The 15,485-nt window shown below is 37.0% G+C and overlaps 1 protein-coding gene across 10 annotated transcripts in view; it reads left to right on the top strand.

Annotated features, from left to right (window-relative positions):
- The window catches only part of ANKS1B (ankyrin repeat and sterile alpha motif domain containing 1B), a 447,444-nt gene that overhangs the window by 207,236 nt on the left and 224,723 nt on the right, over nucleotides 1-15,485 (top strand). For all 10 annotated transcript variants that reach the window (XM_054812812.1, XM_054812811.1, XM_054812807.1 and 7 more), the window contains one exon: nucleotides 13,353-13,936. In XM_054812812.1, the coding sequence (XP_054668787.1) occupies nucleotides 13,353-13,936 (584 nt within the window). The remainder of the gene's footprint in view (nucleotides 1-13,352; nucleotides 13,937-15,485) is intronic.

The following is a 15,485-nucleotide window of genomic DNA, read 5'->3' as shown; positions in this document are numbered from 1 at the left end:
TGTGTATATTCTTTTTAAAGACATTGTACCATACATGCCAGCTTCAGGAAAAGACAGGCTAGCATTGCCTTAAATTCTGCTCCACTTTAACCAGCCAAGAGCCTTTGTCTGATGCCTAGCTTTAGTGTATGTTGGAAGGGACCTTTAAAGGCCATCTAGTCCAACCCCCCTGCAACGAGCAGGGACATCTTCAACTAGACCAGGTTGCCCAAAGCCCCGCCCAACCTGACCTCGAACACTTCCAGGAATGGGGCATCTACCACCTCTCTGGGCAACCTGTTCCAGTGTTTCACCGCCCGCATTGCAAAAAAATTCTTCCTTATATCTAGTCTGAATCTACTCTCTTTTAGTTTAAAAGCATTACCCCTTGTCTTATCACTACATGCCCTTGTAAACAGTCCCTCTCCAGCTTTCCTTTAGGCCCCTTTTAGGTACCGGAAGGCTGCAATAAGGTCTCCCTGGAGCTTTCTCTTCTGCAGGCTGAACAACCCCAACTCTCTCAGCCTCTCTTCATAGGAGAGGTGCTCCAGCCCTCTGATGATCTTCGTGGCTTGCTCTGCACCCACTCCAGCAGGTCCATGTCTTTCCTGTACTGACTCCAGAGCTGGACGCAGTACTCCAGGTGGGGTCTCACCAGAGTGGAGTAAAGGGGCAAAATCACCTCTCCGCTATACACTTCTCACATCTTGGTGTATAGTGATACTTCCACACCACAGTGAAGATGAAATATTTTTACTTGCCCTGAGTCAGTCATTCTAACTGTCAAGATAAATTAAGGAGAACTCATACCACAAAAAGACTTAGAAGGCTTAGAGTTCTTACTTTTCAACAGGAGTCCTTAGAGGGTTAGCTATGTAGGGAAAAAACCATATTGCTCTGCAACTCTTCACCTGAGAATTGCGAAGTAAAGTTGTACCAGTGTGATGGTCTTTCTTTTTTAATAGACTTTATCAATGAATTGACTTCAAAAACTGGCAAAAAGTATCAAACCTTGGAAATTACTGATTTATGCTGAATCTTTGTCTTTCATGTGGTAATAACATTGCTGTGTTGACTTTAGTATAAAGTATGGTTTCACTGAAGTAGAAGATGCCTATTTTAAGAAGCAGGCAGTTACTTTGATTCAGACTTCTGTGCTTCTCTATTGTGGTTACTCCATGTCTTGGGCTGTTATGAAATGATAAAAACAAGGTTTAGATTGATTAGACATATTTTGAAGCCACTTACAAATTACAGACTTTTAGTCTTTATATTGACAGTCAGACTGAGAGGTTAGGCAAACTTACATCGTTTCACTTAAATTTTACTTTTAAAGATCAATTGTCATATCTGTGAAATTAATTTTGGTTTGGAAACACATAGCATATTTCCTCATATATTTGTAGATGGTTATTTTTTTAAAAGTTTGTCCAAGTTATAATAAATACCCACAGAGAGGATTGGAAGAAATGAAGTTGCTTTCAAAAAAAAGTAGCCTATATGCCTTTTTTCTCTTGTTCTTTGTTTACCAGTACTGTAGCTATTCCAATTACTTTAAATTTTGGCTCACCCTTTATTCTCTGAGCGGAGAAGATTTTAATAGCTTAATATCTTATTTTCCGTCAAAAGACTTGAAGAAAATTCAATTACCTGTTAACTCAGCTAGAAAGAGGCCAGTATACACGTCCCATTTCGTAGTTCACCCCTTGTTCATTTAAGAAATCCTGTCTCTCCTCAGAAATACCTGATGTGTATCACTTATTCCCACCACCCTCATCAGCCTTCTTTCATTTAAATTGGTGCAGACAGGCAGAATAATTAACATAAGATGAAATGGTAATCATACTATAATGTTCAAGGTAACCTATTCCAGGAGTGACCATCTCGACTATTTCTAACTGTGCTTCTTTACCTTAGGTGCTTACCTAAGAATACTATGCTTTCAAGATGCAAGTATTGGCTAAATACTTGTCATTTCATCTTTGTATCTTCATGAGATTTTTGAAAATTAATCATAAACCTTTGCATATTAAAAAAGTCCTTTTTAGGACCAATTGTAATTTGAAAATCTCATCAGAAGTTTCTGGGTTTAGAATCTTTGGTCTTCAGGATGACTCCTTTCTTTTCCTCTTGTTCTTACTCTCTTCTCTCTTCCCTTCTTCTCCCTGTCTTTTTTCTTTCCTATTAGTTACAAAAGCAGAGCAATAAGGTATTTGCCCACTTCTAATCAGAAAAATGATTAAAAAATTTTCATTGTCATTTTTCATTATTTTAACAATAAAAGCTTTTAAAAAACTAAGGAAAAAAGGAAACATCTGCCAGGTTTTGTTCTGGTATCTGTTATGGTGCTGTCTGGTATGTGGAGTTGCTAGTGATGCCTGTTTGCTTTTTTAAAGAGAGGAAAAAGTGACTTGTGTAAATTTCTCAGGAGACTGTGATCATTTGCTTTCCAATTTATTCCAAATGAAGAATATGCTAATTAAAACAATTGTAATATTGTTTCTGCAATAATTTGTTAATTATGATTGACTTAATGAACTACTTCTGCATACTCAGTTCTCCTGAGTGTGTTTGGTAGGTTAGACAAGTTGCCAGAGCAGAACTTCATCAAAATACCACTGGAAGAATCAGTGTTATTTCAAAGCAAGTTGATCCTGAACCTCCTGTACAGCACCAACAGTGGGCTTGAGGCAATGCAAGGAATTGTCTTTTTCAGCAACATAATGTACACCAATGTTAATTTTTCTACAGCTGTCAATTTAGTTGAAATATGCAGGTTTTTTACAATCCCTTTGAATCATGAAATACCGGAACAATTCAATTCTGCTACATGACTTCTCAGCAGAAGTAGAAATAGCAAAAGAGTAATAACAGGGCATTGTCAGCACATGAAAGACAGGAATCGATTATTAGATGACTTTGAAGGTTTATTAAGGAAGAATTTGTACGCCAAAAATTATCTTAATATCAGTGAGAACCAAAGCACATAACATGCTCAGTGCAATGGACCAAGAAGGTGACTTTTGTAGAAGAGTTCTTGAATGGGTCAAGATCAGAGGGCCTGAAGTTTAACAGACACAAGACAATTGTTTGGGTAGCAATTTTTAGCTGGGTGGGTAGAGGCCACATTTTAGAAATATTCTGCAGGAAGATGTGTTGAGGCTTAAACACAGTATGAATGTGTTAATCTGTGGAAGTAGGAGACAATTTAGCACCCAAGTTACAGAACAATGCATGTGACAAAACAGTAGGTCCGCTCTTTCCTGCTGTGTTTGCATGTCTGACTGATGAAGAACTTAGCCATTCTGTCAGTTTTAATAATTTCTCTTTTTTTGGGGGGTAAGAAGGGGAAAGAAGGAGAGAGGTTGAGAGGGGGTGTGTGCAAAGAAGCTGAGTCCAAGAGCTCAGACCGTTTTTCAGTTGTGGCTGAAAACAAGTATTCCAGAAGGGACAGTTTGAAGCAGGCCACTCTTACCAAAATTAATATATACCTACTGAGAGTGAATCCCTTTCCAAAACAGAAGCAACAGATATTCTAAAAGCTGAAAGCAGAAATGTGAACACGTTTGCTTTTGACTCTGCCATCCAATACTGAGGAAGTGTTTGAAATCATTGGAGGATACTTCTATTATGAAAAATACTGAGGTTTGGAAGTTTGTTGTCATGTGAAATGAAAGAGCAGTCTTTCTAAATTTTAGGTGAGAAATGCTGAGAGAAATGTAGCATGTTCTTTCACCTTACCCACACAAATCATACAGTCAGGAACCACACCATGAATGGAAAGAACCATCTACTTCCTGACTGACCACAGTGATCAGAACTAGAAGAATGGGGGACTGTTATGTCTAAAAGGCAAATGGTGGCTCAGATACCTTCGTAGACAGTATTTGACATGCACAAAACTTACTTTGGTGTGGCCAATAGACAAATACATTGCTGTGAACAGAACTTGATTGTTGTTTTCAGTACAAAGGAAGTGCAGGTATCTCCTATGGATGTCTCCCTAGAGTAAGGCCCTAATGATGCACTGGATTAGGAATAAAATGATGGGTCCAAGGAGGTCCAATAGATTATGACCTATCCAATGAAAAAAAATTGTCATCCCTGCCATTTCCATTCTCAGTTCCCCTGATCTTTGAAGGAGGCAGGTGAGCTTACCAAATTGTTTCAAATGTAAGTCTCCTAACTCTTGTTCATTCCACAAAGATTTTGAAGGGAATCTTCTAAAGAAAAAGAAAAAACTTAGATGATGGTGATCCCCTAATTATTTCTCTGCATTCATACAAGTGTCCACTTCATAATAGCCTGTCTGAATAGCAGTCATGACTGTACAAAGCTTTTAGGAAATGTGTACTACTTTTTTGCCTCTCCTCAATCCATGCCCTCTTAGATACACAGTCCTCCTTTAAAAATGCTATCATTTTAAACTGTTGCATAATATAGTTCATAAATATGGATTATTCCATGCAGTTTTTGAGCTTTCCTAGTTGCAATTCCATGGCCTTTGTCAGAGTTCACTCTCTTGAGAATCTGTTGTGGCAAGAAGTGAAGTCTTTCTCAGCAGCATCTGTTGTTTCCATTGGAAAATGGGAATCCATAGCTATGAGATTGTAAACCAAGACAGAATTCACAACTCTGTCTGCAGGAGGTATATGTTGATATATCAGTTCACCTGGTATTCGCATGGGACTTCCCTGTTGATGCAGATTGTGCGCATTTATGTATCTACAAAACAGGATCACAATGATCTGTTCTTTCCTCAGGTGAAATGTAAGCACACTTGCTTAAATAGCAGAAATACATTTATAATAGCAAGATCAGATCTGGCTGATCCGAGTCCTTAGTTCACAGATAAACATAATTATTGATGTCTGTTCATCAGTCTTCCTCATACTGAGTGAAACACAAATAAATTAGAGCAGAATGAAGTAATAATAATATTCTAGGCCTGTCTTGCCTCAAATATTTCTGCTTTAAGGACCTGATGAATTTGTTATAACCTATATTGAAGCATTTATTTCCTCTAACACTGTAGATAAGAACTTGTTATCTCTGAAAATAATTTGCTTTCTAAATCTGAAGTAATTAAGTAAGAAAGTTTCATGTACTTATTAAGGATGTGCCAACAACTGTATGGAGCTCTCTGGTGGGGAAGAGTTTTCTATTCTGCAGCCTATTATTCCTGATATTCTGATCAGGCTGTTACCTGAGCAGAATCTGGGCTATCGATTATGGGCCTATAATGAGCCAATTCCCACCAATATCAGTGTAGTTTCTGATCACTTAGACTCACATTCTGTTTTCCTGTTTACAGTTCCTGGACTCTTAAATTACTTTATTTGTGTGTTTCTACCAGTCTGGAGGACTTTTTTGAAAGCTGTACTATCTTAAATCCTTTTAGCTTGGTATATTAGTCCTCTTCATTAGACCATGCTAATATTTATTGTCATCATGCCCATTATTCCACCTATCTAAGAAAATTGTGTTCTCAGCAGGTGTAACATGTTTGAAAAGCAGAACTATTTGGTGCCTTAGGGGGCTATCCACCTGATGCATTTCAGAGAGGAAAGCTGACTCTTACATTGCAGAGAAGTATCATCCTTTCGTGAATGGCGGAAATCTGTGGAAATGACTAAAGATGTTACCAGCACCTCCTTGTCATCGCACTTCTTTCATAGGTGACCACTCGCAGATCTGGCTTCATCTGAAGGGTTTCTGTGAGTGCTTTCTAATCCATCTCAAGCAAAATAAGCCAGATGAACTCAACTGGTCTACCCAAATTGCCACAGCTGATTTGCCCTAAGCAGATCAGAGTTCATTCTTACAAACAGCTCTGGCAGTGGAGCTATTGACTGATATGTTCTGGCTGAAGAGCAGCAGGGTAGGTGGTAATGTTTTCTGTTGCCACAGCTATTCGCTAAATGAAACTCTGTCTTCTGACTTTCACATGATTCTACCAGAAGATAAATCATTCAGGATTTCTACATGTAGTATTTATGTTGCGTGGATTTTCCACCAGTTATGTAAGTAGAGTTTTAAGTGGATTAAACTGTGCCTCTCTGTATCAAACTCTGTAGTTCAGAAACATGGGTGGCAAGCCCTCTGTTTCTAACCAAAAGAAGTGACCTATATTTGGAAATATCAAGGAAATATCTCTGTGGAAGCTTGTGACCAGCAACTAGTTGATGATTCATGCAGTTTTTCATAATCATATATTTTTATTCATATAAGTATACAGAACAGTCAGAGAAAAGTATTGAAATGAACTTTTCTTACCTAGATCTGCTCTTTTAAGACAAGGACAAAGTTTCTGTAAGGTTTGGTAAAATCCAGTTCACCAAGATGCTCCTGCAAACAGCCTGCAAGAGTCTGGTTGGCAACTTTTGCCTCAGACAGCTGCAGGTTCATCATTTCTCTTCCCTTTTTTCAACTGATTCTTTTAGCTCCTTAGGTGCTTTTTGCTCTGTGTTATTAAGAGAGCTTAGTAAAGTGTCATTTGTGATGGAGCCTGAAGGTTGATAATTGTCTTCCAAGTTCATTCACTGTTCTTCCATGTCTGAACTATTGTAGTCTAATGCTTGTTTTTCCTGTAACTAAATCTGAAATTGAAGTAGTGCTTTTCTGCATCCTAGTAGCTTAATAAACCTGCACATTGACTCTCCTAGCAGTCATAGTCAATTTGTAGCAGGTTAATTCCATGTTCCAAATGAACATATCTTTCCAAAATGTCTTAAGCTGATATCTGGGGTCAGCCAACATTTCATGCTCTGTGCCACTCGGATGATCTGGCTTCTTAACTTCATGGCTAGTTTGGTAGAAGTATCCCACAATTATTACTTAAAATGCTGACAATTTTTCAGTTCCTATCTAAGGTAATTGTATTTGAGTCATTTGAAGTGGGGTATACGCACAGAATTGCTTCAAGAAATTATTTATTCTACAGTAATGGATTCTTTGAGATGTATTGTCTGCATGGGTATCACCATCAGTACTCTTTGTCTGCTACCATTTGACCTCTAAGAAACAATTCAAGTGTCTAAACAGGAATGTCTAGACCAATTTGGACACCTCAGATACCCTTCCTGGCCTCTAGCTACTTTCACAGAAAGACCCAGGTTTCCACTAACTTGTGTGACACATCTGGCAGCCCTTGTAGTCACCTTGTATATCCTACTGTGTCTAAAATGGACATATATGTCTATGTTGAGTCTTTCACGTTCCCCACCCAGGATTTATAACAAAAAAGATGTAGGAACTTGCAAGCTTGCTAAAAGACCATGATTTTTAGTGATTAGTTTGAAAACAGTTATATGTAAGTAATGATACAAAATTTCAGTAAATGTTCCAAGTTGAAAACTTTGCAGTTCTGGATGTAATCTTCCATGACTGCATGTATCTACATCTAGAACTGGACTGTAATTCTACAGCCAGAGGTATTTTCTACACATTTTGTTATTATTATCATTATTGTCATTATCATTATTATCAAAGACTTTATGTCCTTACAGCTTTGTTTCTATTACCTAACAGAAAATTTTGCAAAATTTAAATGAGGCCATTTGGGGCGGAGTATGTCTTTATTTTACGTTATTTCTTATGAAATCACTGATTGCATTCTTGCTGGCTTTGAAACATAATTAGAAGATGAAACAGAGCATAGATGAGCTTGTATGTGCAATGAGGAGAGAAGAGGCAAACCACTTTGTATCTTATCTTAAGTATCTTAAAAATACTGCTCAGATCAGAAATATATTCTTTGTCAAGGTTAGGAAAGACAGAAGTGTATGAATAGTGGAAATGCCAGAACATATATTTTCTGCTTTTGTCTCATGCTTGGGGAAACTGAATTGTTACTGAAGCAAATCCTTCCTTCCAAATACAAGTGTTGAAATTGTTGAGCAACATCTCCTTTTAGAAACAGCATTCTAAAAATCATCCATTATTTTTCCAGTCTCTTTTGCCTTGACAATTAGTAAGTTTTGTTCTCAGTAGGTGGAGGACTTTGTCATTCCTTCTTTGTATTTCATGTGTGAAATATCAGGAGTGCAACAATTAACGAGGTTTCATTAGAGTCTTCAGCAAAAGGATATGGTTTCAAGAGCTCATCTGTCATATTCATATTGCTTTGCACTGATTTTGGTTATTAAGTGTCACCAAATTGTCCTCTTCTATTACTCTTCCCTGCTGTACTACATTGTCAAATTAACATGTACTTTCTGAGCACAGCCACAGCCCACTCAACTGCTAGCTTTTTGCTGCAAGAAGAGATTACCAGAGAATTTCTCAATGCAATTATATGTGATCTTTCTGCAAAATTACATTTTGCCTCAATTTCCATTCATTTCTCAGAATTTCTTATGAAAGATTGCTTGAGTGTTACAAAGAAATACTGGTGTGTTGTTTTTTTCTTTTTGCTGCATGTTAGAGTTGAAATATTCTAGTAGAGTTTTAGCTTGAACACATATGTTGAATTAGACCAGTGTTTCACCTGGGGGATGTTGAGCTTTATTTTATCTACCTGAAATTTTTAGCCTATAAACATGTTAACATGTTAGTTTTCTGAAGGATTCTGATTTTGATGAGCAGGTATAAGGCAGATTCGTGTGCTGTAAAAATGTGATGGTTTATGAGAGGCTGTCTGTCATTAAGACGTCTAGGAACCATGCCTTATATAGTCACAAAGAAAGAAATTCTCATGGAAACGGCATTATGGAGGTGGCAGCTGCAGCTCTGTATTTTTGTCTAGGTTGAATTTTGCAGTTAAAGATTAACCCTTTATGTGATCTATCTAAAAATTATGTTTATGTGCCCCTCAAATACAGAATATATGAGTATCAAAACAAATTTCTGAAAATGTACAGGAGAGTCAATACATCCCTATAAGAGTTAAAATTAACTGTATTTGTACCAGATTACACTCCTATTGCTGAAATTTTGGGCAAGAACTATATTTAGATATTATAATGTCATTAGAATTAGCAGTAATTGCCAACTAATATCCTTCCTCACTGAAAGCTTTTTTCTTCATTAGAGGCTGGCACTGCTCAGAGAACTCCATACAGAGCTATCTTTCCCCCAAAATCTTTCTCATCTTTTGCATTTCCTGGTGGGTCATTGTGAAACTGATGAGTAAAATCTGGACAGTGAAACTACCAAGAACGTAGCAATAGTGAGGCAGTAAAATCCGTCAGTGCGCAGACTGCGATGGTATGGGATTGTGAATTGGCAGTTATGAAGCTAGTAGGAGCAAGCACATAATCCACAGAGAAACTTTTACTGTGATTTTTAAGGGACTGTATGGCTTTGAGAAGCTGGTAGTGTTGGAACCCGGGCACAGAGCCTGGAGAATGCCGACACCAACCTTGCAACCCACCTTCTGGTGGTTTCTTTAGATTTAGGAGGAAGCAGAAGGAGAAACAGCAATCTGGCTGGACACTGTTGCTCCTTTTCTGTGTTTTTGCTGGTGACAGTAGAAGCCCACATTCTTCATTAGTTGCTTAGTAATCGTGTTGTTATATCTCCCACAGAGGTCCATGGTACCTTGCTATAACATTTACTAGAGTGAGAAAACATTGCACTGCCTCATCAAAGATATCTGTAGCCAACATACTGCCATCAAAGAGCTGGAGCTTGGTCAGAGCACCATGTTGTTTGCTGTGTGAAATAATGCCTTCCTGAATATTGTGACTTCAATTTTTAAATGCTATGAATTTTCTGTCTTACACCTTTTCTTGCTGATCATCCCATTTCATATCACTTTGGCAATACAACCAATATGATCTCTGCTGAAGGTATTCTAGTGTGTCCAAAGCAATCTTTACCATGCAAATAAGATGACTTCTTTGCTTGTCAACCTTCTGTGAGAGGGTGCTCTCCAAATATTACTCAACTGTGACTGTTAGTTTTATCAATCAACTGAGTGTGTGGAAAAGGGAGTTGAGAATACATTTTTGGGCAGAAATTATACATGTGCAGAGTGTGCTGCTAAAAACATCTTTCCGGAACAAATGAAAACAGAACTTGAATAGATCAATAGTGCAAGTGTCACAATACAGTTGTTACCATAGCTATATAACAAATTTCTAGTGGATTTTTATTTTACATTAGAAACTTGTGCCATGGCAACAGCAATGCCTATTAAAGATGTAACTCTGTCATTATAATTTATCTATTACAGCTCTTTTCATTACTATTATTAACAACTGTTATTCTCCTGAATGTACTTTAGTTTTGAACATGGAATCTCTTGAGATACAAATGTGAATAAGCTGATTTCCAACTTTACATGAATGTAAAATTCATGGTATTTATTATGCTCCTGATTTTTCTTAACGTGCTCTGTAGTCTTGGAGTCAGATTCAGAAAATAGATATGTGTTTGATGAAGCATCTGTAAATTATAACTCAAACACTGTAAGTGAGAAATGGTGTTCCACAGTGTTCTATATAAATACCGCAAACAACTGTGCTGGAGTGCAACAGTGTGTAAATAAATAGCTGATTGAATTGCAATCTGCTGCCTAAATGCCAGTTTGGCTCTATATAAACTGGTGATAATAGCAGTGTGTATCTGTGGCTTTGAGATTATGGCAGAGCTGAATTTATTTGTAGTTCCAAATGTAAACTTTTCCCTGCAACACAGATATGGCCATATCACAGTGATTTTCAGAAGTAATCCACGCAGCTGGGTAAGCTGTACGTGCACTTGTAATAACACTAAAGGTCTGTAGAAATTACATCTGTCTATGTTTTGGTATTCAGGATACTATTTACAAGTAAAAAGATAAGGTGGTAAGGAAAAAGCAGTATCTGGTGAGGAAGCAAGATCTCTTTCTGTTGGCTTTTTTTTTTTTTAAATTACAAAAATAAATGTTCTTGCAAAAAGCAAAAAAAAATATTTAGGCAACTAACATAATACGAATCTGTATTAAAAGAGCATTAGACTTAACAGTTATCAATTCAAAATTAAAAAAAATTAGAATTGTAATTGGATCATTAAAGTGTTGATTGGAAGGGGCATCTGGAGGTCATCTAGTCCATCCTCTTGTTTGGAGCAGGACAGTCATCATCAGATCAGACATGACTTTTCCTAGCCAGGTCTTGAAAACCTGCAAGGATGGATGTGCCACCTCTCTGGATAACCTGTTCTAGGGCTGCAGTGCAGCATGCAATGCTGCTTGCTTCTTAACCTTTATCATTACCACATACTTTTTTTTTACTGACAACCCCAGTCTTTTTCATTGCCCAATATAAATCTGGTTTGCACTGCTCAAAGTCATGTGGTGAAGAAGGCATGGCTATGAGATCTTTGCTTCCTTTGTCATATAATTAACAAAGCTCTTAGTTAAAGCAAAAAGTACGAAAGAAAGGTTTGTGGAAAAGTTATTAGTGAAGATAATGTAGGTATTAGTGAAATCCTTGCAATCCAGGTGTCTGTAAGTTTTTCCTTTTCTGGATTTATTCTTCTTTCTTACTTTGTCCTGACAAAAACATTTATCTCTTAAGTTCAGTAGACAACTGTTAAGACTCATGTCTGGAACAGCAGAATAGAATCCAGTTTATGGTTAAGGCCTCTAAGTGTAGGTATCTGAACGCAAACTGGATGCCCTCTCCCATTACAGTCATTGGCAGTTACGGTTAACAGAGTACAGGGAGTGATTCAGCGGACCAGCCTCAATATACGGTGAGTGGCATCACTCTCTAGGATCCACTGACTTTATCAACCTGATCTGTGACTATGGTGGGAGGTTACAGACTTCTTACCTATGTAGATATGTAAAATGAGATGTCTTAATCTGGAACTGAATCCCAGATACTGAGTTTTTCATGTAAGGGAAAAGCACCAAAGTCAAACATTATTTGCATCACCTATTTTTCATTTCAAGTTCACCTTCAAAATTGCAGACAAAGAATTAATTCAGCAACTTTCAGAAATCAAAGGAAGTGAGAAGGTCCCATGTCCTCCTTTTCCCCTGCTTTTTACCCCCAAACCAACTTTTCTGGCATTATGGATTCCTTAAGCTCTGTCACATCCCACATTCAACCTTTCACCGTGACACCCCACATCTTTTTAGTTGCAAAATGTCTTAAGTGTATATTCCAGTCAGTTGTTTCCCAAAGAAGAAAAGTAGATTGTATTCATTTGCACTCCTAATCTTGATTAGAATTTTATCCTGATATTTTAACAAATGAGAAAACCACATAATTTTACACTTTTAAGCTGCTGACTAGTAAAAGAGCTGATGGTGTTTTGAAGTACACACGAAAATCTTCCTTCTGTCATTCATATAATCAAATACTGTGATATTTTGAGATTTGTGGGGTTTTTTTACAAGCAGATATTTTTGCAAATAGGAGGAAACTGTTCAATTTCTTTGCAAAATGTGACATGATGCTATGTTTGATTCCTTCTGGTAGCTAGTGCTGTGCAAACAGTCCTGCAGTTAGAGTCTACATACAGCTCCTAGCAGGAATGAGATGAATGTATTTATCTTTAATGAAGTAGTTATAGAGATGCAACTGTTAGTAGGGACACAGTTATTCTGAGTAGAATATGCAAAATTAATGCCACGTGGATAGTGATGTTATCCACACCAATACTTTAAATGAGGCAGCACAGTTACAAAAAGTTTTTTTTTTTCCTAGTCCTTCAACAACAGGCATAAAGAGAGCTATAAATTTTTAATAATCCACTCTGAGCTGTGCCAAAAAGTGCATTTTTTCTGTAGTTCCTTTGTGTGTGTGCTAAAATGCATATAAAACTTTTTTCAAAAAGATTTGATTTCCTGTTCTTTTTTTCTGATGGTTACTATTGCTTTGAATCTATTCTCAAAACTTCCCAGAAATAAAAACTACACTGTAACAACAATCTATTCTTTAGAGACTGTCAGTAAAAAAGCATCACAGTGTAAATTCACTATTATTATAATGACTGTGAAAAGTTACTAACAATACTCCTGACAATACTGGTTCTTCATGTGTTTTACTACCTATAAAGTAACTAGCTAATTCATCATACTAAAATGTATAATTTGTATAGATTTCAACTCAATAACAAATTAAAAGAGACACCATCAAGTTGACGGAATAGCAATGACCTGTTTTATTTTATAAATTTGTTTTTTTTCCTGGAGTTTATGCATAGCACTGAGTGGTTTTGGCTGTTTTTCAACCAGTCAGGATAAAATAGCCAAGTTTAAGGAGAGAATTGTTTTTTAAGAGACTAATAAATCAATTCATGGCTTAAGTATCTTTTATTTCTGTACATAGGAAAGAACCAAGCAGCATACAAAAGTCATTTTGCAGAGAGTAAGGGTTTTGTTGTTTGCAGTATTTTATCACCCTGGTTTTTTACAAGGTACTCTCTCATTTCAGAACGTCTTTGCCAGGGAGAAACATCCACTGAAAGTGAGCTTCCCATAGGACACCCAGCTGAACAGTTTGCAGGTTTACTTCATGGATCATCACCTGCATGTGACCCGCCTGATAATCCACTCCAGCTGTACAGCAAAGCAAACCAGTGCAGTGGTCCCCTAGAGAAAAGCATTTTGAGCAAGAGCACAGTGCAGCAGATACAGCTACAGAAAGCAAGCAACACGGATCCTCCTGTTAAGAAAAAAAAGCCACCAGTTGTAAACAGAACCATATTTCATACTAAAACTAAACCAGTAGAAAATCATACATTGGTTGGCACGTCAACAAGGATAAGTGAACAATGGGTTATTACTACTGGGGGATTTGTGGAGCGAGCATGCACACTTGGGAGAATACGATCTTTACCAAAGACTTTGCTTGAAATGCATTTGTGCAAAAATGTTTCGAAATCTGATTCTAATCTTATCACCCATCCACCAAATGACAAAAAAGCAAGAAGCAACTGGAGTGAACCCACACCAAACCAGCAGTGCTCCAAAGGGAATTCAGAGAGAACACCTTCTTTCACATCGGAGTGGGAAGAAGTAAGTTTTGTTCCTTTTTAAGTACAAGCAAATATATGGTATTGTGAAAATGCTGATGTTGTTTTCAGTTTCAAAGATTAAAAAAAAAGTGAATCTTCCACACTGCAAATCCTCAGAGAGTATGTCATAGTGTAATGCATGGTGTCATAGTGTAATGCATGGTAGTTTGACAGCACAAAATGCAATGCATTTCTGTTCAAAATGCTGCACACTTAATGAAGTCTTTTGTTTCCATAGTGAATGAGGTTAACCAGAAGTAATTCTGCAATTTGTTGTGACATTGAAATTATTTTCTACTAAAGCCCTCACCACTGACACTAATAAAATTGGTAAAATTGTTTGTAGCTATGCCCATTATTTACATATTTGCTAATTATTTCCCACCATGGCAAGAGACAAGAGAAAATGGCAGGAAAGGAGAGTCTAAGATTTTTAGGTTGATGATGCGTTCTATGAAGGCTCCATATATAACATATCCTCTAACTGACATGTAGCCTGTGTACAGAACGCTTGACATATACTTGACTCTTGTGTGAAGTGGGAATACACTTATAGCTACAGTGAATTTAGGACTATTAAAATAAATGTCCACGGAGTTTGTAGTGCACATACTTGCTCATACAAAATACCTTAGTTTTAGAACTAAATTTAAAGTAATTTTTAGACATCTTGTTTTTAATTTCTTTTTTTTTTTCTCCTGTACTAAATTTCAAGAATGTAAATGATTCTTCATAGACACAAAAGTTCCCATCTTACGGAGGTAAATTAAGAGTGGGAAATGTTTAGATCTTTACTGCTATTACAGAGAAGCAAGCATTTCTCTTTACAATGACTGCCATGGGGAAATGTACATATCTCCAGAGTGCCATTTTATTTCAGAAGGAACTCAGAGCTTGTTTGTGTGATTGGTTATTCTTCTAGAAAAAGGTTTCCAGCTCATCTAAATGTCTGAAGGTAGTTTTTGTTGTAAAGGAAATACTTTCTCAGTGGAAAGGTACTCAGGATCACGTTTTTATGGTAGTAACTTGGATACATTGTTACGAAGTCCTGAAACAAGTCAGGTCCAAGTTTGCCTTTTTAGGGGGACATCAGGGTTTGGTTGTTCTTAAGAGTAAGAAAAAGGTAGTTTGGGGATTTTTTTTTTTTTAAAGTATTAATTCTAAATCTGCAGATTCTGACATAATTCCCAGATTTTCTCCTGTCACCAGTGACTAATACATAGTTTTTAAAAAGGAGATAGTTTTCGTAATACTCCTAATATTAAGCTCAGTAAAACCTGGTTCTGTCTGTCTGCTTTCTTAGACAACACCAACCTTTTGATTCACTTTTTCTTTTGTCCTGTTCTTATGGAAAATAAGATAGGTATAATAGTTTTGGCATAGTAAGTTCAATGTAATTTATAAATGCGCAAATGAGGTTTTGGGATCAGTGTAGTGCTGTTTCACAAACAGTATCATTCTGTGATATGTGGGGACACAGCTATGTTTCATACCTATTCAATGGCCTTCGGGCAGATGGAAAAAAGGGAGCTAGGAAATTCTCTGGAAAT

This window comes from Grus americana, chromosome 1 (genome assembly GCF_028858705.1).
Source record: "Grus americana isolate bGruAme1 chromosome 1, bGruAme1.mat, whole genome shotgun sequence".
Taxonomy (NCBI): Eukaryota; Metazoa; Chordata; class Aves; order Gruiformes; family Gruidae; genus Grus; species Grus americana.
This window is presented reverse-complemented; position numbering and strand designations above follow the sequence as displayed.